Source organism: Phacochoerus africanus, chromosome 9, assembly GCF_016906955.1.
Source record: "Phacochoerus africanus isolate WHEZ1 chromosome 9, ROS_Pafr_v1, whole genome shotgun sequence".
Lineage (NCBI taxonomy): Eukaryota > Metazoa > Chordata > Mammalia > Artiodactyla > Suidae > Phacochoerus > Phacochoerus africanus.
In genome coordinates this window covers 126,698,789-126,720,165 of record NC_062552.1, presented here as the reverse complement: position 1 = coordinate 126,720,165, position 21,377 = coordinate 126,698,789, and the positions used below count along the sequence as shown (strand labels likewise).

Below are 21,377 nucleotides of genomic sequence, written 5' to 3'. Positions count from 1 at the left end.
TGCTGAAGCCGGCCCCTCTAGGCACTGGCTGTACAGCGGGTGGCGCGGGACAGCCTCTGCTGATGCCATGTCACTGTGCACGCAATAAACCGCTGTCTCCCACCGGCGGCTTCGAGTCTTGTGTTCTGGAGCCAGAACAGAGCTGAGCAGGAGGCTCAGTTGTCTAGACAGAGCGAGGCAAGGCCTGATACGTAGTTTCAAAATAGGTTTTAATCACAGGCTGTATATACAAATCGTTGTACAGTTACTTTGATAAAGTGAACTAGTAAGTGAAAAGTACAAAACACACAGCTTGCTCCCTCCCTCCCTCTGTGAAGTATCAAAGGTTTGTTCAGGGCCCCAAATTAGTGACGCAGCAGACAGACGGTCTCCAGAATGGGCTCAGGCAGACTCTAAACTGGTGCGTTAGAAATCAGGCCAAGCTGTCACTGCTCAGATCATTTCCATGGAAGAATTAATAGCATGAACATCAAGGGGCCAGAAGCTTCTAGTAAACTTGGGCACTCATAAAGACATGGTAGAGATTATGCTAAAAACAGTTTAGCAGTAGTGTAGCTCGGGCTCTCCCCCCCCCTGATTAAGTATCACGATAACCCACTCTAAATAAAGCATGAGCTCCGTTAATCAGCCGTCTCCATATTGCACTAGGTAAGCGCCGAATGAATACTTGAGCTGCGTTTCCAGCACGTGTGGGGTTAGTCACGCCCGCGCGCACGCGCTCAGAGAGCAGGCGCCACCGCCCGGCGCGGGGTCCAGCCCGCCTGCAGCTACTGGTCCCGAGACTCGTAGAGGAGCTTGGCGGCCTGCAAGGTGACGAGAGGGAAACCGTGCCTGGCTGAAGCGGGTGGGGCGTCCGGAAAGGTGGGCAGTGCTCTCGGCAGAAGGGCTGGGCCCACGTACCTTGTGCATGGCTGCCAGCCACGCTGTCGCCTGCCTCCTGCTGCCATTTGCGTCCTCCCCGGCCGTCAGCTTCAGCTGCATCACGCCCTCTGCCCCCGGTGCTGGGTACTGCAGGGACATGCCCGTGGCCCGCGCGTTGCCTCCTGGAGGTGAGGAGACCGCAAGGGACCCTGAGCACCCTGGAAGCCACCAGCCCCGATGTGGCAGCCGGTGCAGGTCTCGGAGGCACCCTGCCGAACACGCCACAGCACACCGCCCAGAGCTCAGTGACCCCCCCCCCGCCCCCGCCATCACGCTGCCACACCCCCACCCCGCTCTTGAGAGCCAGTGCCACGGTGGAGGACACCAGAGAAGTGCCACCAACATGCCACCCTGGTACACAAGGTCCCAAAGAGACTCCGCGTGCGGCTCAGCCTGCTGGATGCTGCCTGTCTCTGGGCTGGGACTGGGGAGGCGACGACCCAGCTCCGACACCTGCTCTGGAAACCAAGCCTCGCAGTGAGCTGCTCCTACAGCCTCTCGACTCGGGGAGGAAAACGCCGCCTCTCAGGAGGTCCTGTCCACCAGGCCCTCAGGCTGGGCCACCCGAGGCCCGGGCAGCCCCCTCGGAGCGCTTCACAAGCCGGGGTCCGGGCAGGCAGGCAGGCAGGCGCTCCCAGGTAGAGCTTTACCGGCCCAAGGCCACAGCCACACGTCCACACCTCCTGGGGCTACTGCCTCGTTTTCAGTCTGTGGCCAGCAAGACCGAACACCGGTCCTACCCGGCCCTCGACAAAGGGCCCAGCCGGCTCCCCCGTGGACGGAAGGGTCACCGTACGCCCGGAAGGGCCACGGGGACCCCTCGCAGGAGGACCACGGCTTCACTGGGCGCCCTGGGGTCTGGCCCTTCAACACGCAGCCCTCCACAGGGGCCACCAGGCACGAGCCCGCGCTCAGAACGGAGGTGGCCAAGCACCGCCCCGCACTCGCCTCAGCGCTGGGGCTCAAGGCGCGAGCAGGTGGCCCCGGGAGGCGCAGGAAGCCCCTGGAGGACCCGCAGGGCACTGGCAGGAGGTCAGGACAGGAACACCGCCCCTGGGCTCGAGAGCTGAGCGAACGGGGTCGTTTCTGCACTTAGGCCTCCTACGCCCTCGTCTCACACCCACCCCTGGGGGAGCCCGCGGGCCCTCCGGGACCCGGGGCCGGTCCCCCGGACAGAGCGGAGGCTGAGGGCGGCGGGGCGCGGGGAGGGCGCGGGGCTGAGCTTCGGCGGCGGGCTGGCGCCCCAGGAGGCTGGGGCGAGCGTGACTGTCTTTTGCTACGTCGGGGGGCGGGCGGGCAGGAAAGAGAAGCAAGGGCCAGTCGGGAGACAGGAAGCAAGACGGGTCGGGGCGCGTGGACGCCTTCAGCGCGCTTCGCACAGACGGGGCCCCCAGCTCCACTTCAGGAGCAGGACGGCTGCTCACGTGCAGCAGTTTAGGTGGAACGATCCAGATGGGGCTGGTGCTCCGCGAGCGCACAGACCCCGGCGGCCCAGGTGGGCCGGGGGCACCACCGCAGACCCTGGGAGCCGGGCCGATGCCCGCTGCCTCTGGGCCTGACCCTGGACGCGAGTCCCAGAGCAAGCGAATCCCACCGCGGCTTCCTTCCTCCCAACGTTAAGCCCCATTCACCTGGCGAGTCCCTGAAGCCACTTTCTACACACGAGTCCTTGGGGGCGACGGGCAGGCGCCTCAGAGACCCTGCCACCCGCTGAGCAGGATGGGGGGGGCCGGCCTCGACGCTGAGCGTTACCCTGAGAATAACCTGCGGGGGCTGCGCGCGTTTACCTCCGGGAGGGAAGCCTTCGCTGAGCATCTGCACGGCGGAAATGCGGGCGATCTCCACCTCGTGGCGGCTGCTCCCGTCCAGAAGCAAGAATCTACAGCAAACACAGGGTGTCCACACCGGGCCGTTTCAGGGCAGGGCCCCGGGGGACAGCTGCCGGCGCCCAGCGGCACCCAGCGGCGCCCCGCCCTTACCTCTGGTTGTTGGAAAGGCGACACGCCATCGTTTCCGGTTTCTCCGAGTTGCCGAAAGTGACGAGGAAGGTGGCTCCTTGGGATGCAGACCCAGATGTGAGGACACGGCAGCTCGGGGAGGAGGGGCGGCGGCAAAGAGGACAGACTGGGCTCACGGGGGCGGGTCAGGGGCCGGCGGGGGCCGCCGGGGGACCCTCCCGGCCAGGAGGACGCGCGGGCCCCCGGCCCCCAGGGCCGCTCCCTGCGGCCGGCCCGGGGCGCTTACCGCTCAGGAGCACCTTGAGCTGCTTGTCGAAGAACTCGGCCTCCCGGTGCGACACCAGGGCGCACTCCGCGCACTGCCGCACCGGGTCCACGAAGCACATGCGCCGCAGCGCCACCTTCTGGCTGCAGCACTTGTCGCAGAAGCACTTCCCACACCGGCGGCAGTGGTGCTGGAGATGCCACACGGTGGGCAGTGAGGACCCGCAGGGACCAACCCCGCCGCCCCGCCCCGCCCTGCCCCCGCCCGCTCACCTTCCTGGTGAGGAAATCAAACTTGGCGCCACACTGCATGCACCTCGGGCACTAGGAGAGAAGGCGATGCAGCGTCAAGGCCCCAAGCGCAAGGCCCCGAGGCCGGCCGCCCGGCTCAGTCTCCGCGGTAGGAAAGCTGCTCCTGGACGCGCGAGCCACCTGGGCCGACGACAGGGTGCCAGCCCCGGGAGCAGACACCCTGACCACGTGATCCAGGGTGACCTGGCTGGTCCCCAGCCAGCCCTGGCACGGTCCTCACTGACTGGCTTCACTCCCGCCTGGGCCGGTGGCTCAGAGGAAATTCAGCGGTGCCAGAGCCCACCAGGTCCAGCGGGCCTAAGACACAGCCCAGTGCCCAGCCATGCAGAGGCTTCTGGAAGGAGCCCGTGACCCTCTCCTTTCGGACGAGGCTGTGACCCTGCCCTGGGCTGGTGTCTGAGCCTTTTGTGATCCTGTGACTAACGTCTCCTTATTTTCTCTTTGCTCTTATGGTGCCCTCTGGACTTGGACACAGGGCCTGGCCTTCCAGGACCATCCACGGAGTCCCTGCTGGCTTCAGGCACAAGCTAACTCATCACTGCCACTGCCTCCCATTGTCAGTTCTGGAATGTTCCGTGTGTTGGGCACTGGAGGGGTCCCCGCCACATGGCAGGCTCCCCAGTGACCTCACACACGTGCCAGCCATAGAACCCACTGGATGTGGGCATAGCCAGGGAGGCTATGTGTCCTGCTGCCCGACACTCACCAGGAGGTTCACATCTGGCAACGGAGACCGATTTCTAAGTGAAGTCCACAGTAAAATTTAAAACTTGCTTCCTTAAAAATATTAATGTCCTAGAGGTTTCTTGCTAATAACCAATGAGGATATTCAAAATATTGACAGATAAGATAAATTTCCTGTTGATTATATAAGAGAAAAGAAACATTTAAAATTATCAAGAGAACAACTTGATATGAAAAGAGAAATAAGGAAATAAAGCAAGGGCTGAGGATACGAGAGTAAGACTGTGGCCAAAGAACACAGACCTTGTGTAAAGAAGCTGCACCACAAGGCAACAGAATCACAGGCCAGGCCCCAGGACCCATGAGCTGCGCCGGACCCGGAGGCTCTGGGGCTCCAGGACACTGCTACCTGGGGAGACGGGGTCCAGAAACAGCTTCCGCCCATTCCCACCATTCGAGCAAAAGGTGCCTGAGATGCCAGCCCCTCAGATGGCATCACACCCAGGCCCCTGTGTCACCACACTGCCACCAGGGTGGGCTGAAGCTAGTGTCACGCGGGCATCATCGCTAGGAGACCCAGGACTTGCAAGGGCAGACCCACCAAAGGGCCGCTGAGGAGCACGGGGAGAGCCCTGGGTGTGAGGTTCGGGTTAGAGACACACACACACACAGACGCTGCCTGATCCTCCCCAGGCCGCCCGCTAGAATGGGCGGCAGGACCTCAGCATCGTCCGTTCTCCCAGCCCCTCAGTCCACAGCAAGTGGCATAAATAGGAGAGCCCGAGTTTCCTCTGTGGTGCAGCAGGTCGAGGATGGGCACTGCCGCAGCTGCACCGTAGCTCAGGGCGCGCCTGGGACAGGTTGACCTGGGGTGACGCACCTCCTCGACCGCTCATCCCCACCTGCCTGGCCCGTGGAGCCGGGGTCCCCCCCGCCCCGGAGGGAGCCCTCGCTGTCCACCCTCGTCCCTCCTCCCCCAAGTCCAGCTTTGTTTTGTTGACACATCTGTGCTCCCTCCCCCGGGCTCTGCATCTGCATCTGAGCGTCAGTGACAGCACAGGACGACCACAGTCGTCAGTCCACCTGTGCCATGGACGGGAAGAAAGGGGGGTGCAAAATGGCTTGGACTTTAAGGATGTGGGGGGTATCTGGGGCTCTCCTTGCAGCACGTCCAGGTGGCTGTATGCCCAGCCCCCAGCCCCCTCCCCTTGCCACAGACACTTTGACAGCAGACACACAGGGCTGCCCTCCTCACCAGCTCCCGGGGGTGGAGTCCCCTCCGTGTTGACACTAGACAAGTGACTCAGTCACTTCTGGGGCACGAACCCCTCTGAGAGGCCGAGAGCTACAGGCGTCTGCGCCCCTCCATTTTCCCACATCTGTAAGGGACGTCCCCGTGGGCACAGCTACCCACCAACCCAGGGTCAACAGACGTGGACGGGGCTGGCCAGACCCAGCGGAAGACAGGCTCCGGCCGCGACAGGGTCACTCATCTGCACACCGGGCAACGCTCAGGCGTGCCTCCCTCCTGCTCCACTGCCCCCGCTCCAGCCACCACCAGGGAGCCTAACACCAAGCAGCAGGGGAGGCGCCACCGCCACCCAGGCCGACGCCATCCCCATCCGCCAGCACACATGGCCCCCAGGACAACACTGCCTTTGGTAACTTCTGGAGCAGGGCCAGTAACTGCAAAACATACTTCCCTAAACTCAGAGGAGAGGCAGTCCTCGGTCACTCGGGGCCTCCGGGGCCTCTCTGGCTGCCCAGCCGGCAACCTGGGGCCGTGTTTCTGAGGGCACCCTGCCATCCTTCCCACCAGAGGAGGAGGGAGCGCCAGGCTGAGCCAAGCGCCGCAGCCCAGCCTTATCAGTCTCCCCAGAGCTCCCCGGACAGGGACGCAGAGGAGGGCCAGCTGTGCAGGAAGACCTACGAAACAATTCATTCAGGAAACAGCGAAGGGCTGAGGGGGTCGGGGCTCACTTAAGGGGAAGCGCTGCCGCATCCAGACCCCTTCACCCCCGAAGCAGACACGTGTGGGGGATCTATTGGGGGAACCGTGTCTAAAGAGGGGCCTCAGGGGGCAGCACTGGCCTGGCCTCCAGGACACCTCGGGTGCCGGCCCAGTGAGCCGGGGACACGGTGGGCACAGAGTCTGCCCGGCGCTCCCGGTCCTGCCCCGCCCCATGAACCATGATAACACCTGCCGGTGCCCTCACTGACTCAGTTAAATGAACTCTCTGAGGCTCGATCATTTGTGAAAAGGAGAGTCAGGAGGTTACCTTTTCCCCTTTAATTATCTTTTAACAGCAGGAACCAAGGAGGCCAGGCAAGGAAAGGTTACCTGAGTTCAAAGAGTACAAGCACCAGGAGGAAAAATGCAGAAAAGAAAGAGCACAAACAGGGCCACAAGAAACCAAAGCCCCCGCCCCGCCCGGCCCGGCCCCCCGCAGCGACCCCAGCGCCCACGCCCCGGCACCTCGCCCTCTCTGTGCAGCGACCTGCGGGAAGGCGGGACCGCGACCTACCCAGGACGGCGCCACGGAGGTGGGAGAAAAGAGCAGCCCTGGCCGGTCCGGGCTGTGCCCCTCCCCAGCCTCTGGGTACTTCACCGCCACCGCCTTAAAACACCTGATCGCATTTCTCCGCAGAAAACCTGCTGCCCGGGATCCTCAGGAGGGAGGAAAAGTACTCAGAATGCGGGAGGGAGTTCAACTTAAAGCACCTCCAAAAACCATGGTACTTTCACGTCTCTTAAAACACACGCGACATACAGGAATGCATGAAGGTTTTCCGCCAGGCTTCCCAGAGCTGAGAATTACTGGCTTATGGGATCCTGTCCAAACCCCAGGGCACAGCACAAAAGAAAGGGCCTTCAGAAAGTGCCGCACCCACCCCAACAGGACAGCTCACGCCTCCCCCGCCCTCACGTCGCGGAGCAGGTGCAGCTCCCCTAGCAGGGCGCCCTCCAGACTCTCCACCTGGAGACGCCGAACTGACACCCCAGACCCCGTTCAAACACCGCCCGCCCGCCCGCCCGCCATCCACACACGGCGGGTCCTCCACACAGAGGCTGTGTTACAGATAAACAAACTCGGACGCCTGCTCGCCCCGCGGGGGAGGAGGCTGCAACTGTGTCAAAAGTTCCAGCTCGGCAGCTCGCGCGCCCGACGGACATGAAGGAATACGCTGATGACCTGGGAGGTGGGCGACGCCAGGGTCACAGCACAGAGGTCTGGGAGGGGGCGGGGCACGTTTCTTAAGAGGGGGGCAGACGGGGAGCCCCGAGAAGGAAAACCAAGCAGAGGAAGAGTGCCCACGGCCCGGAGGCTCCGCCGGGGCGCCGAGGCTGGGGTCCCGAGGGAGGCCGTGGGGGCAGCGGGAAGGACAGCGGGGACCAGACGGGCCGGTGGCGGTTCCGGGGCCAGGGTGCGCGGGGCGGGGCGGGGGGGCGGAGGGGTCGGGCTGGGGAGGGGTGTCGGGGGGCAGGGCGGGCCCGGGAACCGACGCGGGCGCGGACCAGCTGGCGGGCGGCCGAGACCTACCTCCTTGTCCGGGACCCACTGCGGCTCCTCCAGGCCGAACGGGCTGCCGAAGGCGCGGTGCTCCGGCACCATGCGCAGGCCGCTGGGGGAGCGCACCAGCTTCTTGGCATCGCGGCGCGCGGCCACCTCGGAGGACATGACGCCGCCCCACAGCTCGCCCGCCGCCCGCCACCCGCCACCCGGCCCTCGCCCCCCGGGAGCCCCGCCCCGCCCCGCCCCGCCCCGCCCCGCCAGCGAGGCTGACGGCGCCCGCGCCCAATCGCCACGCCCTGCCTGGAGCACAGGCCAATCGGCGTCCGGGGCCCGCCCCATCGCTGAGGTCTCCAATCGCCGTAAGGGCACCTCCCCTGCCACCCTGCGCCCGGCCACCAATAGGCAGTGAGGGCCGGCCTCAGGTCGCTCCGCCCCCGCGGGACGCTTGAGACTTTGGATTGGCCAGTTAGTCTGCGACGTGGGCGCTACTTCCTCTCCTATTGGCGTATCGAGCGCGGGGCGCCCAACGCCCATTGAGAGAGGAGGTTGGGAGGGCGGGACTGCGTGGCGGGCGGAAAGAATGGAGCGCGAGCGAGGTGAGATCTCAGAGTGACCGCCCGGGGCCGCGCGGGGGGAGGATGGAGGTGGGGGTGGCTTTGGGCGCCTAGAGCGCCTCGGGAGGGCTGGCTGGAGAGGCCGCGGGAGTGAGGGTCCTTGCGGGGTCCTGGTGGTGGGAGGCAGCCCGGCCGGTGCAGTGTGGGTGGGGCGGGAGGGGCTCGGTCCTTGGCCTCCAGCCCGCCCCGCTGCGGGGCCCTGTGGGCTGTGGCAGCCGTCCCGGGCCCTGGGTTGAGAGGTGAACAGGACCTTGCAAAGTTCGCGCGTTTTAGAGGCGGGGAGGGGATGAGTCAAGAGCAGAGGGTGGACGAGCGCGGCGACGGATCGCCGGCTTGGAAGAGGTGTGCGCTGGCGGCAGGGTGTGTCTTCAGGCGTCCTTCAGGACGGCCAGCACAGGGTTCTGTTGGGCACCCAGCTCTGGGGCAGTGCTCAAAGCCACAGGGGCTGGAAAAGGAAAAGATCCCTAGAGGAGGAACAGGGTCCTGAGATGGGCAGGGGGCCCAGAAGTGCAGGAGAAACCACAGCGGTGGCCCAACAGTGGGAGGACCTGTGTGACCACCCAAGGTCCCAGGTCACAGCTCCCTCCCAGCAGCCGGAGGGAGGATGCCTGTTGCCACCTTTCCTGGGAGGGGGAGCGGCAGGAGGCCCCGTCTTGGGAACGGGGTCTCCCAGCAGGGCTGGACACCCCCAGGCAGCTCAGCCGCTGGATAACTGAGTTCTGCAGAGTGGGGCCACCAAACGGTTCCCTTTGCATTGGTTAACAGGTGGGCCGTGTAAACTCAGGGTCAGGCTAATTTGGGTCAAGGGCTTAGAGCTCTTGGCCTGGACCTGAATCCCAAACTAGCCACTGTGTGGCTGTGTGACCATATGCTGTGGTCTGACTGTGGTCCCACTCCCGACCCAGTCCCCCTGTGTGTTAGCAGCGCAGGAGGCCCGGGGCTCCCTGAGTCCCAAAGACAGAAGAGCGATTACACCTGGGAAGGCTCAGGCCTCCACTGCCGTTCATGCACACATTGCCGGCTCTGTGTTCTCATCTGTCTCGCCTCCATGCTCATGCAGCAGAGTGTGTGGTGTCCCCTGAAACAGTAACTGCACGCAGTGCTCTCAGCCTGCTCCCTGCTGCCGGGAGCTGCCTGTGCACACACTTCCCCCTGGATGGAGGGGTACGGCCCTGGGGGGCCCCTCAGGGAGGTAGAAGCGGGGCCACCGCCTGGAGCGCTTGGTCTGCTTCCACGGCCAGTGTCAGGAACACAGCAGATGCTCCACCAGCAGTCAGTCAGCTCCCAGGGGCCCCATGCCCCCACCACGTGGGCTGGAGCCACTGCAGGCCCCACTGGTTTTTCTGCGGGTTTTATGCACTGGCACCTCCCTCACCTGGTTATTCAGAATCCGGGCCCCAGCCCGGCCCCTCTGCCCTCCCCTTCTTTCTCAGGAACCTAACCTTGACCAGCTCAGGGGCACCCTGCACACAGCCTCAGGACCTGGGGTTTTTTTCCTTTTCTGGCTGCACCTGTCGCATGAGGAATCTCCCTGGCCAGAGATTGAACCTGAGCCACCATAGGGACAACGCCAGATCCTTAACCCTCTCAGCCATCACGGCTCAAAAAGGGCCTGTTTTGAGCTACTCCGACCCCTGTCACCTCTTGCGCACGTGGTGCCGGGCCCTGCATCCAGGCTGCCCTTCTGCTCAAACTTGCAGCCCCGGCTGTCTCCTCTGCAGCCCGGCAGTGGTCAGCCCCACCCCGAACCGCCGGCCCGGGAGCGCCCCGTCCCCCTGCTCCACGCAGAACAGGGGACCAGCCTGCTGGCCAGGAAAACCCACAGGCTCGGGGTCCCCAGGGGGGCCTCCTCAGGCAGGAGACCAGCTTTCTCACCCAGCAGCCACCCCCAGGGTGTTCTGGGTGACTTGGACCCACCCCCGCAGACCTGTGTCTCCCTGGCCAGACTGCAGCTGAGCTTGTGTGCACGACCTGGTTCTCCAAGCTTCTGGAACTGCCTGATACTTTCCATGTCAGTACGACATCCCAAACATGGAAAGCCAAGTCCCCAGTTGTGCACCCTGCCCTGGCTTTGTGAGTTGCCGAGTGGCTGGAGGCCCCTCTGGGCTCCCACGGTCTGCTGGCCAGGTGAGCAGGGGCTGCAGGCCAGGGTCCCAGAGGTCCCAACTTCCCTGACGTCCTACGTGCTGCATGGCTCGCCTTTTCCACTCTTTGCAGATTCCCTGCGGAGACGCACTTCAGCTGGGGAATGCAAAACCCACTCCTGGGTGAGCCGGGTCTCAGGGGGCAGGGCTGGAACACAAGCCTGCTTCTGCCGTTTTCTGCAGGGATGAAATGGTCTGACCTTGGGAATGCAGGGGGACCACTTCCAACGCGTCTGCCCAAGTTCTGAGTCACCACATAATCGAACAGAGGTGTCACCTTAGACTTAGCTCAGTGGCGCTCCTGGTGCAGTGAAGCCCCTGCAAGTTCTGGGCTGCGGTGAGGTCCTGCCCCAAAGGGGCCTGCACCCCCGGCCAGTCACGCTGCCACACGGCTCCCGGGCGGCGCGAGACGACGGCAGGCACGCGGAATTGGTGCCCCTGGGCAGTCGTTTGTGTCGGGTCATCCCGTTGAAGACATGGACTTGGACCAACTGGACCTAAATCCCAGAATCGTCGCCGCGGTGAAGAAAGGTGCGTTTGCTGACCACTCAGAGGAGGCGATTGTGAACGGATGTGTGTATACTTGGCACGTGTTTGGTTTTTCCTTTGGCCAAACCCGCTGCGCCACAGAACTCCCTGTGTATCTGTGTAGGGCGAGTCTGCACGGCTGCCCGGGGAGCCCGCCCTCTGCTCGCCCTTCCCGGGAGCACGAGCACACTGCTGCTGGGACGTGCTGCAGCTTTGCAGCGTGTGCGTGTCTGTGTGTCTATGTGTGTGTGTAACTGAAAGGACTTCTTTAAAGTTAACTTACTTGGGAGTTCCTGTTGCTCAGCGGTAACAAACCCGACCAATACCCATGAGGTCGCGGGTTCGATCCCTGGCCTCGCTCAGTGGGTTAAGGATCCAGCGTCGCCAGGAGCTATGGTGGGGGTGGCAGACGCGGCTTGGATCCCGTGTTGCTGTGGTGTAGGCCGGGCGGCTAGAGCTCCAATTCAGCCCCTGGCCTGGGAACCTCCATGTGCTGTGGGTGTGTCCCTAAAAAGCAAAAAATAAAAAACTTAATTTTATTTTCATCAAAGCCATACATGCATGTTGTTGGTCTAAACAGTGAAATGGAACTACTTACCACTTGCGGGTCTTTTAGCAAATTTTCGTGTTTACATCTTAGTTTTTCAACAGGGTCCTTACGATGCTGTGTGTGATTTTTTTGCCTGTGTTGCCAGCTGCACACAGGACTCCCGTGTGGGGCGAGGACTGGCTGCCTTATGCTCGACGAGCCCCTGCTCCCTCCCCGCTCCCCCCACACTTGGAACACAGTTCGGGTCACTCCAGCCATCAGAGCTGTGACTGGGGACATACAGCTGTCACTGAACTGGCGAGTCAGGACTCTCCTTTCTTGCGCCATCCTTGGTTCCTCCCCAAAGTGAGTGGTTGCCTCGCTCCGCCTCGCTGATTATTCCCACACGTTCCAGTGGGTCTGTCAAGCACCAGGGCTCCTTTTTTTTTTTTTTTTTTTGCTTTTTAGGGCCGCATTCGCGGCGTATGGAGGTTCCCAGGCTAGGGGTCGAATCAGAGCCACAGCTGCCGGCCCACACCACAGCTCATGGCAATGCCGGATCCTTAACCCACTGAGCGAGGCCAGGGATCGAACCTGCGTCCTCATGGTTCCTAGTTGGATTCGTTTCCACTGCGCCACGACGGGAACTCCAGGGCTCCTTTCTAAACACTCAAAGGGTCGGAGAGCCCGCCAAGCCTGCAGGTCCCGGTCTGCACCAGCCGCTCGCGCCGTCCAGCCTCCCTCCCCGGTGTCTGACCACCTTCAACAGCCGGATGTTTGCTGAGCACGGGGCGGGGACGGGGCTCCATCCTGAGAGCGCAGCCGCACAGCCGCGGCTCTGTCTCCCGTCTTGTCCAGTCTGACCCTCTCTGTCCTTTAGCCCAGGCATTCACTGCGTAGGTATTGAAGGTGATTGCTGACGAAGCTGGGTTAATTCTCCCGCATCGTGCTGAGCTACGGGCCTAGTCCTTCTGTGTGTTGTCCGCGGGCCGCCTCCCGCATCGGTTGGATACGATGGGGCGTGCTTTTTTCTCTCTACTGGCTTGAAAAGGGTACACGTGTCTAACTCAGAATTTCTCTCTCCCTCCGGCGCCCTCCCCTGCGGATGTGTCTGCTGTTCCGCCTCCTGTCACGGGCCTGTCCAGCGGGCGCTCGGGTCCCTCCCCGCAGCCCTCGCTCCAGCTCGGTTCCCGCACGGGCGCCCGGGCTCCCTCAGGCCCCCGCCTCGGAGAGGCCGTTCCTCCCGCAGCCGCTTGCTTCCTGTCCGGGGGGCTCTGGCACCTGCCCCCAGGCCCCCACACACAACTGGGGGGCAGCTGTCGTCACGGCTGTGTGGCCGGGCCTGACTGCAGACCTTGTCCTGTAAGTGACTTCTGCCGTTTCAGCCAAGCTGAAGTCAGCGCGGGAGGCGCTGCGGTTCTCGGGGCCAGACCTGCAGAGACTGACCGGCCTCTCGGGCCCCGACGTGCAGCACCTGCTGAGAGCCGTGTCCTCACACCTGCGGGGAGGCAGCGTCTCCACAGGTGCCCGGCGCCCCGCGGCCGCTCTGCCGCTCAGGGGACGGGAGGGCGGTGGGAGCTCCCCCTGAGGGGCCCGTGGCGGCGGGGAGGGGGGCGTCCGCGTGCCCACGGGTCACCTGTCCTCCACCCGCAGCGCTCCAGCTGTACCGGCAGGAGGAGGAGTTCCCCGAGCAGCACCAGCGCCTGAGCCTGGGCTGCCCGGTGCTGGACGGGCTCCTCCGCGGCGGGCTGCCCCTGGACGGCGTCACCGAGCTGGCCGGCCGCAGCTCCGCGGGGAAGACCCAGCTGGCCCTGCAGCTCTGCCTGGCAGTGCAGCTCCCGCGGCGGCACGGGGGCCTGGGCGCCGGTGAGTAGGGGCACCTTTAGGGAGGTGGGACGTGACCGGCGAAGACCCGTGGCCGCCAGAACCACGTTAAATGTTGGGTCCGAGGTGCGTTTTCCCGAGGAAGTGACTTCCCCAATCACGTGAGCAGAACGGCCACGTTCGGGCTCTGGAGTTGTCTTGCATCCTCAGCCTAAGAGAATGGGGAGCCCCCTCCCCGGCCCCCCACCTGCCGGCCCCCTTCAGGCAGCCCCCCGGGCAGGAGCTTGGAGGACCGTGCACGTTGGGTTTGGTTCTGAAGCTCCCGGGACATGGCCACGTCCCCAGGCAGCCAGGGAGCGGGAAGGTTCTGGAGGTGCCCAGGGTGGGGAGCCCGCCGCTGATGGGGCCCGGCTCCTCCTCCTAGCCTGCCCCTCATCGCCAGGTTTGAAATTCTGTTGAACTGGAATTCGATCAAAATGAAAGACACCCTCACCGACAGGAGGCACAGACACGGGTGGGTGCTTCTGGCTCTGCTCCGTGTCCCTCCCTGGGGCTGTGCAGGGACCGAGGCAGCGACAGGGATGGGGTTCCCGCTGTGGCTGCAGGAGCCTGGTGAGTGGGGCTCGGCCAGATCAGACCTTTCTTCTTTATTTAAAACTGAGATGTGCGGAGGCTCCTGTGTGGTGCAGCAGGTTAGGGGCCCGGTGCTGTCGCTGCAGCAGCTTGGCTTGCTGCTGTGGTGCAGTTTCGATCCCAGGCCCAGGAAATTTCTTATCCGAGGGCACAGCCAAAAAAGGAAAACGTAGCACCTGAGACGTGGAACAAACACGGTCCTGCAGTACAGCCCCGGGACCGAGTCACTATCCTGTGCTAAACCGTGCTGGAAAGAACTGTGTGTGTGACTGACTGTGCTGTACCCCAGAAGCTCTCACAACATCGCGCTTCGGCAAACTCAGACGCTGGGGAGTAATTCTCGTACCGGCAACTTCCTTCTTAAAACATACAGCTGGGGAGTTCCCGTCGTGGCGCAGTGGTGAGCGAACCCGACTGGGAACCATGAGGTGGCGGGTTCGGTCCCTGCCCTTGCTCAGTGGGTTAAGGATCCGGCGTTGCTGTGACCTGTGGCGTAGGTCGCAGACGCAGCTCGGATCCCGCATTGCTGAGGCTCTGGCGTAGGCCCGCGGGTGTAGCTCCTATTCCATCCCTCGTTTGGGAGCCTCCATGTGCCGCGGGTGTGGCCCTAAAAAGACAAAAAAAGAAGTACAGCTGTGGATTTCAGTTCATTCCCAGGTGTGCCCACTGCCACCATCTGATGCCAGGACATCGTCCGCCCAAAGGGGCCCTGCCCCCGCCACCGTCACTCCCCGCGCCCCCCCAGCCCCTGGCAGCCCCGCTGTGCATTCCGCCTCCACCAACTGGCCTGTTGCGGACACTGAGTAAATGGGATCTGTCAGACGCGGCCCTTCACTTGGCGGCAGGTCTGCAGGGTCCATCCACGTTGGAGGCCTCGGCGCTTCATTCCTTTCTGGCCGAGTAACGTCGCGTGTGTCCAGCCTGTGGCTCAGTCCCCTTTTGAGGCGTTGCCGGTCACAGGAGTTGTTCAGGCCTCTTGGGCGAATGCGGCTCTGTGCGGACACCCGGGAGCGGGAGGGCTGGTCGCGTGGCAGCGCCGTCCCCCCCCCCCCCCCCCCCCCCCGTCCAAGCCGACACGCGTGTCTCCCGCCAGCTGGCCGTCCTCATGCTGTGGGGCCCTTCGGGACCAGTGCCGTGGAACAGCCTTCACCTGCCGTGGGTCTTTCGTGTGTCTCTGGAGAAACGTCCGTTCAGACCTTTTTGCCCATTTGAAAATGGGGGTTGTGTGTCTTTTTGTGGTTAAGCTGTGGGAGATCTTTGTATCGTCTGGATGCTGGACTAGACTCTCATCAGATGAACGGCCTGCAGGACGCCTTCTCGTTCTGTGGGCTGGCCTGTCACTTTCTTGCTGTTGTCCCTTGAAGCACAGTGATTACGGCCCATGTATGTCTCTTCTTGCTTGTGGTTTGTTTCGTGTCTAAGAAACCGCTGCCTCATCCAGGCTCGTAAGGTTCACCCCTGCTGCTGCTTCTGAGAGGTTCACGGTCTGGGCTCTCACGTCTGACCCACTGAGACTCTAGTTTTGGTGGGTGGCGTGAGCTGGGGCTCTCGCTGCCGTCTCCCGCCTGTGTGTGTCCAGATGCTGAAATGACACCTCTCTCCTCGTGGGGCTGTCCCGAGATCGCTGTGTCAGCTGCCATGAGCAGGAGGTTTTATTTCCAGAGCTGGTTCTTTGAGCTGCAGGCCTCGGGGCACAGTGCCTGGTGGGGGTTCCTGGCTCCGGGGGGGTGCAGCCCTGCTCTTGGTTTACCGGCTTTTGCAGAGCCCGCAAGGACAGTGGCCACCACACAGCCCAGAATCTTAGGAGCCGTGACAGTGGAATGGAGGACAGAGCCTGGGGCTTGCGTTCGCGAAGCCAGGCGGCCCCGACGACCCCACTCGCTCTTCCACGGGAGGAGGCAGTCGGACCGTCGGGTGCGGGCCGCGCTCACGGCGCTCTGGCTCCGCAGGGGCCGTGTACGTGTGCACGGAGGGCGCCTTCCCCAGCCGGCGTCTGCAGCAGCTCGTGGCGCAGCAGCAGCTCCTGCGGCCGGATGTGCCGGGGGACGTGCTTGGGAAGATCAAGTTCGGCGACCAGATCTTCGTGGAGCACGTGGCCGACGTGGTGAGCACCGGGGAGGGGGGCGGCCCGCGGGCATCGCGTGCTGGGACCGGTGTGGTTCCGGTCAGGTTGTCCGTTCCCTGAACTCGGGTGGACAAGGGCGTCCAGTAGGTTTTGTCAGCCTCGCCCACGAGGAGAGAGTTGGGGCCTGACACGCCCCCTCCAGCCCCTAGAAAAGGCCACAGCCAGGCCAGCTCCTCCTGCCCTCCTGGCCAGAGGTGACCGCTGCCCAGAGAACAGGACCTGCCGTCCAGGCCGCTGGCCCAGCGGGAGTCTGAAGTGGGCGAGGCTCCGGGCCCGCACCTGGCCAGGGCCTAGTGGGCACGCAGACTGCTCACCAGGCCTGGCTGGGCCAGCAGTGACCCCACGTCTGGAAGCCGTCCCCAGCTCCCACGCCCTGTGGACAAGACAGTGGCGAGCATGCCGGGGGCGGCGGCCTGTGGGGAAGGGGGCAGTCTTTGCACGGGAGCTGGGCCCCAGCGCACCGGAGCACGGGGATGCCAGCCCCTCCCTGTTTCAGATTTGCTTTGGTTTGTTTGTTTCTGCTGCCCCTCGGGTGTGGAGCTCCCGGGCCAGGGATCAGGTCCGAGCCACAGTCGAGACCCAAGCTGCAGCTGCAGCTGCGCCAGATCCTTAACCCACCGTGTGGGGCCGGGGATTGGACCTGCGTCCCAGAGCTCCCACAAAGTGGTCAATTCTGTTGCGCCACAGCAGACACTCCATCTGAGAATTGTTTTGAAAAGAATTTCAGGTAAAAGATAAGATGTATAAACTTTTAATTTTAAAAAAATTTACAGTAAAATACATTATCACATGGAGCGTGGGGGCAGGTAACAGGATGGGAAATGGCACAAGAGCCCGGACAGCCAGTGGCCTTTTCCAGGCGGTTCAGGACACAGCTCCTCAGGGGCAGAACGTCCTCTAGGGGCCAAGCGTGACCGGGGCTTCGCAAGCGAGCGTGTCCCCGCAGTGGTGTGGCTGTTAGTCTGACGGGGCTCAGGGCGCAGGGACACAGAAGATGTGGTGGTGCTCCAGGCCCTCCAGCCTCCGCGACCGTCCCCTGGCTGTCACAGGGCCTGCTCTGGACACACACAAGCAGCGCTGTGCCGGCTGTCCCAGGCCCAGGTGCAGCCTCACTGCAAAGGAAGGCAGTGGGGTCATGGCCAGGCCTGCCAAGACCCGCTTGGTTCTGGAAATAGGGCAGGTGGCGGAGGCCCTGCCCCCTCACTGGGAGAGTCTATCTGGGGGCCCCACCGGGGAGGCTGGAGGGAGCCCAGTCCCCTCTTGACCTCCTGGAGGACCCCTGTTGGAGTCCTGTGTCCCATGGGCGCAGCCACCACCTGCCTGTGGTGACAGGAGGGTCCAGGACTCACGTTAAGGTTCGTGTCCTCCAGGCCACTGCTGCTGCTGCCATTCTCCACAAAAAGGGCCTCTGCTGGAGACAGCCTGGAGGTTTAAGCACAGAGCTGCGTTTCACCCCAGGGCGAGGAAGCACTGGGCAGGGCTCATTGGCACCGAGGCAGAGAGCCCAGGCGGGCAGAGCGAAGTGGCCCCAAGGGACAGGCCTGAGGGCGCCCCAGCCAGGCCAGAGCTGCTCAGAGCACAGGGGCCTTGGGGAGGCGTGGGGCTGGCCCACAGGCCTCAGCCCATGGAGATGACCCTGCGTGCAGGACAGACTCAGATCCCCACCGGGTGCCTCCCTCCTCCCTTCACAGACGGGGCTGGGCAGTACCAGTGACTCTGGTGATGACAGGTCAGCCCTGGCGAGGGGGCCGCTGAAGGAGAGGGGCCTGGCTGCCGTGACAGGGCTGGGAAGTAGCAAGGGACAGGAGCGGGTCCCTTGGTGCAGGCGGTGACGGCCACCTCCCTTGGCTTCTAGGACACCCTGCTGGACTGCGTGAGTCGGAAAGTGCCTGTGCTGCTGTCGCGGGGCATGGCCCGCCTGCTGGTCATCGACTCGGTGGCAGCCCCGTTCCGCTGTGAGTTTGCCGGCGCAGACTCGGCCCGCAGGGCCAGGCGTCTGCAGGCGCTGGGAGCCGAGCTGCGGCGGCTGAGCTGCGCCTTCCGGAGCCCCGTGCTCTGCATCAACCAGGTGGGCCTGCGCCCCGCGCGGGAGTGGTGGGGGGAGTCCTGTGCGGCTGGGCCACCAGAGGGGGGGCCTCACCGCCGCTGACCCGGATCTGGACTTGGCAGGTGACAGAGGCCGTGGATGCGCACGAGGCAGCAGGGTGAGCGGGGCCGTCCCAGAGGGCAGGGCGGTGGCGGTGCGCCCATGGTCCCCCCTGACCAGGGGGCTCGGCCTGTGTCCTCCCGCAGGGCCGGGGGGGAGCGGGTGTCACCAGCCCTCGGAATAACCTGGTCCAGCCAGCTCCTGATGAGGCTGCTGATGGATCGGCGCCGCCCGGAGGAGGCCGCCCCTGCCCCACCCAGCCGCACCCTGAGGCTGGTCTTCGCCCCGCACCTGCCGCCCTGGTCCTGCTGCTACACAGTCACCACCGAGGGCGTGCGAGGCACGCCTGGGAGCGAGTCCTGCTGGACGACTCGCCAGGTTGGGGTCTCGGGGCACACGGGCCTCCCCACCTGAGGACCAGGGTCTGCCCCACCCTCTGGCTCCGGGTGCGCAGTGTTGTCTCCAGGCCGTGAGCACTGCCCCCCACGGCTGCTCCAGGGTCCCTACCTACAGGGGTCCCCCCTCAACGCCCAGCCTCTCAAGGAGCAGCCTTCTCTGTCCTGTGCCCACATGGCTCCCATCCTCCTCCCAAAGCCCCCCAGGCCCATGCCTCAGGCCACAGCGGGCCCCGCTCACCCCCTTGAGGGGGTGTCGGCTCCTGGCCCCCCATGCACACTGCATGGCCAGAGCTTCCAGGGCTTCCATCTGGCACCGGGTGGTGAGAACTCCCCTGCAGGCTGCAGGGCCCAGGAAGGGAGGGGCCAGGCAGAAGTGACGTCAGTGTGGCCTCAGCCGCCAGCCTTGGCTGGAGGAAGGAGCAGCCAGTGCGGCCCTGGTCTGGCCCATCTGCTGGGAAGCCAGTTCTGGGCACACAAAAGCACGTCCTGGTGTGTCCCAAGTGCCTCCTACAGCCTGGCCCCCATGGCCAACGCCCAGGCAGGAGCCCCCCCCAGGGGCCTGCGGCGCCTGCACCAAATGCCAGAACCCCAATGTCCGGTCGTGGCCACAAGGCGTGGTGTCAGTGTGTGTGACCGCTCAACCCTGCCGGCCTGTCTCGCCTTCACCCATTGTCGCGGTGTCTGTGTCACCACCTCACCGCCTGGCACGCAGGCCTTGGACAAGGGCACGTGCGAGGTGACGGCCCCCGGCCCCTCGCCGGTTTGCTCTCTGCCAGGCACGGGCTTTGGCACGTGGGCCACGCGCTGTCGGGCCTCCTCATGGCCCTTGGAGATGTACAGGACCGCCCACTCAGGCAGAACGGGCCCCAGAGCAGCCCGGGGCGGGGCCGAAGGTCCCTGCCACCCGCTGGTTTGTGCGTCTCTCAGGGCGGGATCACCGTGTGCGACTTCCATCGTGTTTTCAGAGCCGTCTGGGGCCCCAGAGAGGTGGCGCGGCGTGTGCTGAGCAGGAAAAGGCTCTTCTGTGGGACTGGCGTTGTACAGAAGGGCCTTTCCACCAAAGCACAGGGACGTTACCACGGGAAATAAAACTTTATTCTTGCAACTGGACACGGAGAATTCTAAATGCTTTCCTACGCACGTCACACCAACAATGAGAAAACCGTCGCTCCAAAGAGCAGGCACGTCTAGCGGCTGACCCACACCGCGGAGGCTCAGGCCAGCACGCAGCCCCTGGCGGCCAGGGGCCATCCTGGGTGCCACCCACCACGGGCCTCGGGGCCCTTGCAGTGGGGTTTTCTGTGTCCCAGAACGCCAACAGGTCCCAAAGGAGTGTCCGCCCTGCCTGTGCCGGGCCTCCCAGCCACTCCTCGGGGACAAGTGGACAGTCCCTGCAGACCCGGGAACCCCGGGGTTAGCTCTCACCATCAGACGGCACTCACTCGGCTGACCCGCTCACCTCTGCTTCCCAAAACCCCAAAAACAAGTGCAAACGTAAACACACCAGGAGTCGGCTTCCTACATCCAAACATCCGACGAGGACGACGAGCACGACGCGACGTAAACTCGGTACCCCTTACCGCCCTTAGACTCTACCGAAGACGGTTCCCCGCAGGGGGCGTCCCCAGCAGCTTTCAGTTTCAGAAGGTAACCGAGTGAAGCCCTCCCTCTGCCGAGGGGAAAAGGCCTGGGGAGGCGCCGCAAGGGCCGGCTCTCCCTCAGCCGCCTGCTGATGCTGGAGGTGCAGCCCGCAGACACTCGGCTCCTGTCCACGTCCCCCGCCAGGGGAGGCCAGCCTGATGGACAGTGTGGAAGTGTGTCCAGCCCTCGGGTGCCCCGACCAGGAAGGTGAGCGTCTAGCAGCCCCTCCAAGTGTCAACCTTCCACCAGACCTGAAGCAGTTACAACCTCATGTCGCCCTGGCTTTTTATTTGTCTTTCTAGGGGCGCACCCGCGGCACATGACAGTTCCCAGGCGAGGGGTCTCATTTAGAGCCGCAGCTGCCGGCCCACGCCACAGCCACAGCGACGCTGCTTCTGAAGCACGTCTGCAACCTGCACCGCGGCTCACCCCAACCCTGGATCCCTAACCCGCTGAGCGCGGCCAGGGATCAAACCCGCATCCTCACAGATATGAGCTGGGTTCGTTCCTGAACCATGACGGGAACTCCCTGACTTAGCTCTATTTTGCTAAGTTTGAAAAATGAGGAATTGCAAGGAGTTCCCTGGCGGTCTAATGGTTAAGACTCGGTACAGCCTGACCTGGGGACTGAGATCCCATCAAGCCCAAAAGCAGGGCGTATGCGAAGATTCCCAGGTAGAACCGCCTCTGAAACACGAAGGCTTTTACAGCCCGGCTTCGGGAAGCCCTGCCAGCTTCTATGCCAAAGGCTTCCCACATGGCCTTGCAAAGGCCACCACAACGCTCAGGGAGCTGAGGCCAGGCCAGGTTCAACCAAGACTCCTGCAAAGAAGGCCTGCTTCCACCTACTGGGAGCTTCACATTAAATTCCCAGCCCTGTTTCTTCTTTTTACGTGCCCTCTTTTTCCAGAAACAAGAGTCACTAAGGGAAGCCAAGGATGTTTCAGATGCACTGTTAGCTCTGTGGCTGGAACAAAACTTCAAATGTCGTGGGAGGAGGAGCTAGGAGAGCTTCTTGGTGCCCCCCCTGGGCTGCGATGTGACACAGACACTGCACCTGCACCTGGGCGGAGCCACGTGGCCCCCACTGTACCTAAACTCGGACTGGGAAGCAGTGCAGCGTCCATGCAGGGATACCATT

At 63.7% G+C, this 21,377-nt stretch overlaps 3 protein-coding genes across 7 annotated transcripts in view; 1 reads left to right on the top strand and 2 right to left on the bottom strand.

Annotated features, from left to right (window-relative positions):
- Positions 1–192: 192 nt before the first annotated feature.
- Positions 193–7,868, bottom strand: ZFYVE21 (zinc finger FYVE-type containing 21). The gene is made up of 7 exons (XM_047795065.1): positions 7,682–7,868; positions 3,417–3,467; positions 3,166–3,334; positions 2,901–2,976; positions 2,709–2,800; positions 901–1,043; positions 193–803 (listed from the first exon to the last, which is right to left on the bottom strand). Exons 1-7 carry the CDS (start codon positions 7,817–7,819, stop codon positions 768–770), a joined length of 705 nt encoding a protein of 234 aa, XP_047651021.1. The 5' UTR covers positions 7,820–7,868; the 3' UTR covers positions 193–767.
- On the top strand, positions 7,234–19,705 carry XRCC3 (X-ray repair cross complementing 3). Of its 2 annotated transcripts, none has more exons than XM_047795064.1 (8): positions 7,234–7,340; positions 10,596–10,943; positions 12,855–12,992; positions 13,123–13,335; positions 15,876–16,030; positions 17,907–18,119; positions 18,221–18,255; positions 18,344–19,705. In XM_047795064.1, the coding sequence occupies exons 2-8, from the start codon at positions 10,889–10,891 to the stop codon at positions 18,609–18,611; spliced, it is 1,077 nt and encodes a 358-aa protein (XP_047651020.1). In that variant the 5' UTR covers positions 7,234–7,340; positions 10,596–10,888; the 3' UTR covers positions 18,612–19,705. The 2 variants fall into 2 exon arrangements, with proteins under 2 accessions (XP_047651020.1, XP_047651019.1); XM_047795063.1 differs by lacking the exon at positions 7,234–7,340 and adding an exon at positions 7,974–8,250.
- Positions 16,787–21,377, bottom strand: part of KLC1 (kinesin light chain 1) — a 67,049-nt gene continuing 62,458 nt past the window's right edge. For all 4 annotated transcript variants that reach the window (XM_047795049.1, XM_047795052.1, XM_047795053.1 and 1 more), the window contains 2 exons: positions 17,401–17,473; positions 16,787–17,163 (listed from right to left, as the gene is read on the bottom strand). In XM_047795049.1, coding sequence (XP_047651005.1) covers positions 17,161–17,163; positions 17,401–17,473 — 76 coding nt within the window. In that variant the 3' untranslated portion in view covers positions 16,787–17,160. The remainder of the gene's footprint in view (positions 17,164–17,400; positions 17,474–21,377) is intronic.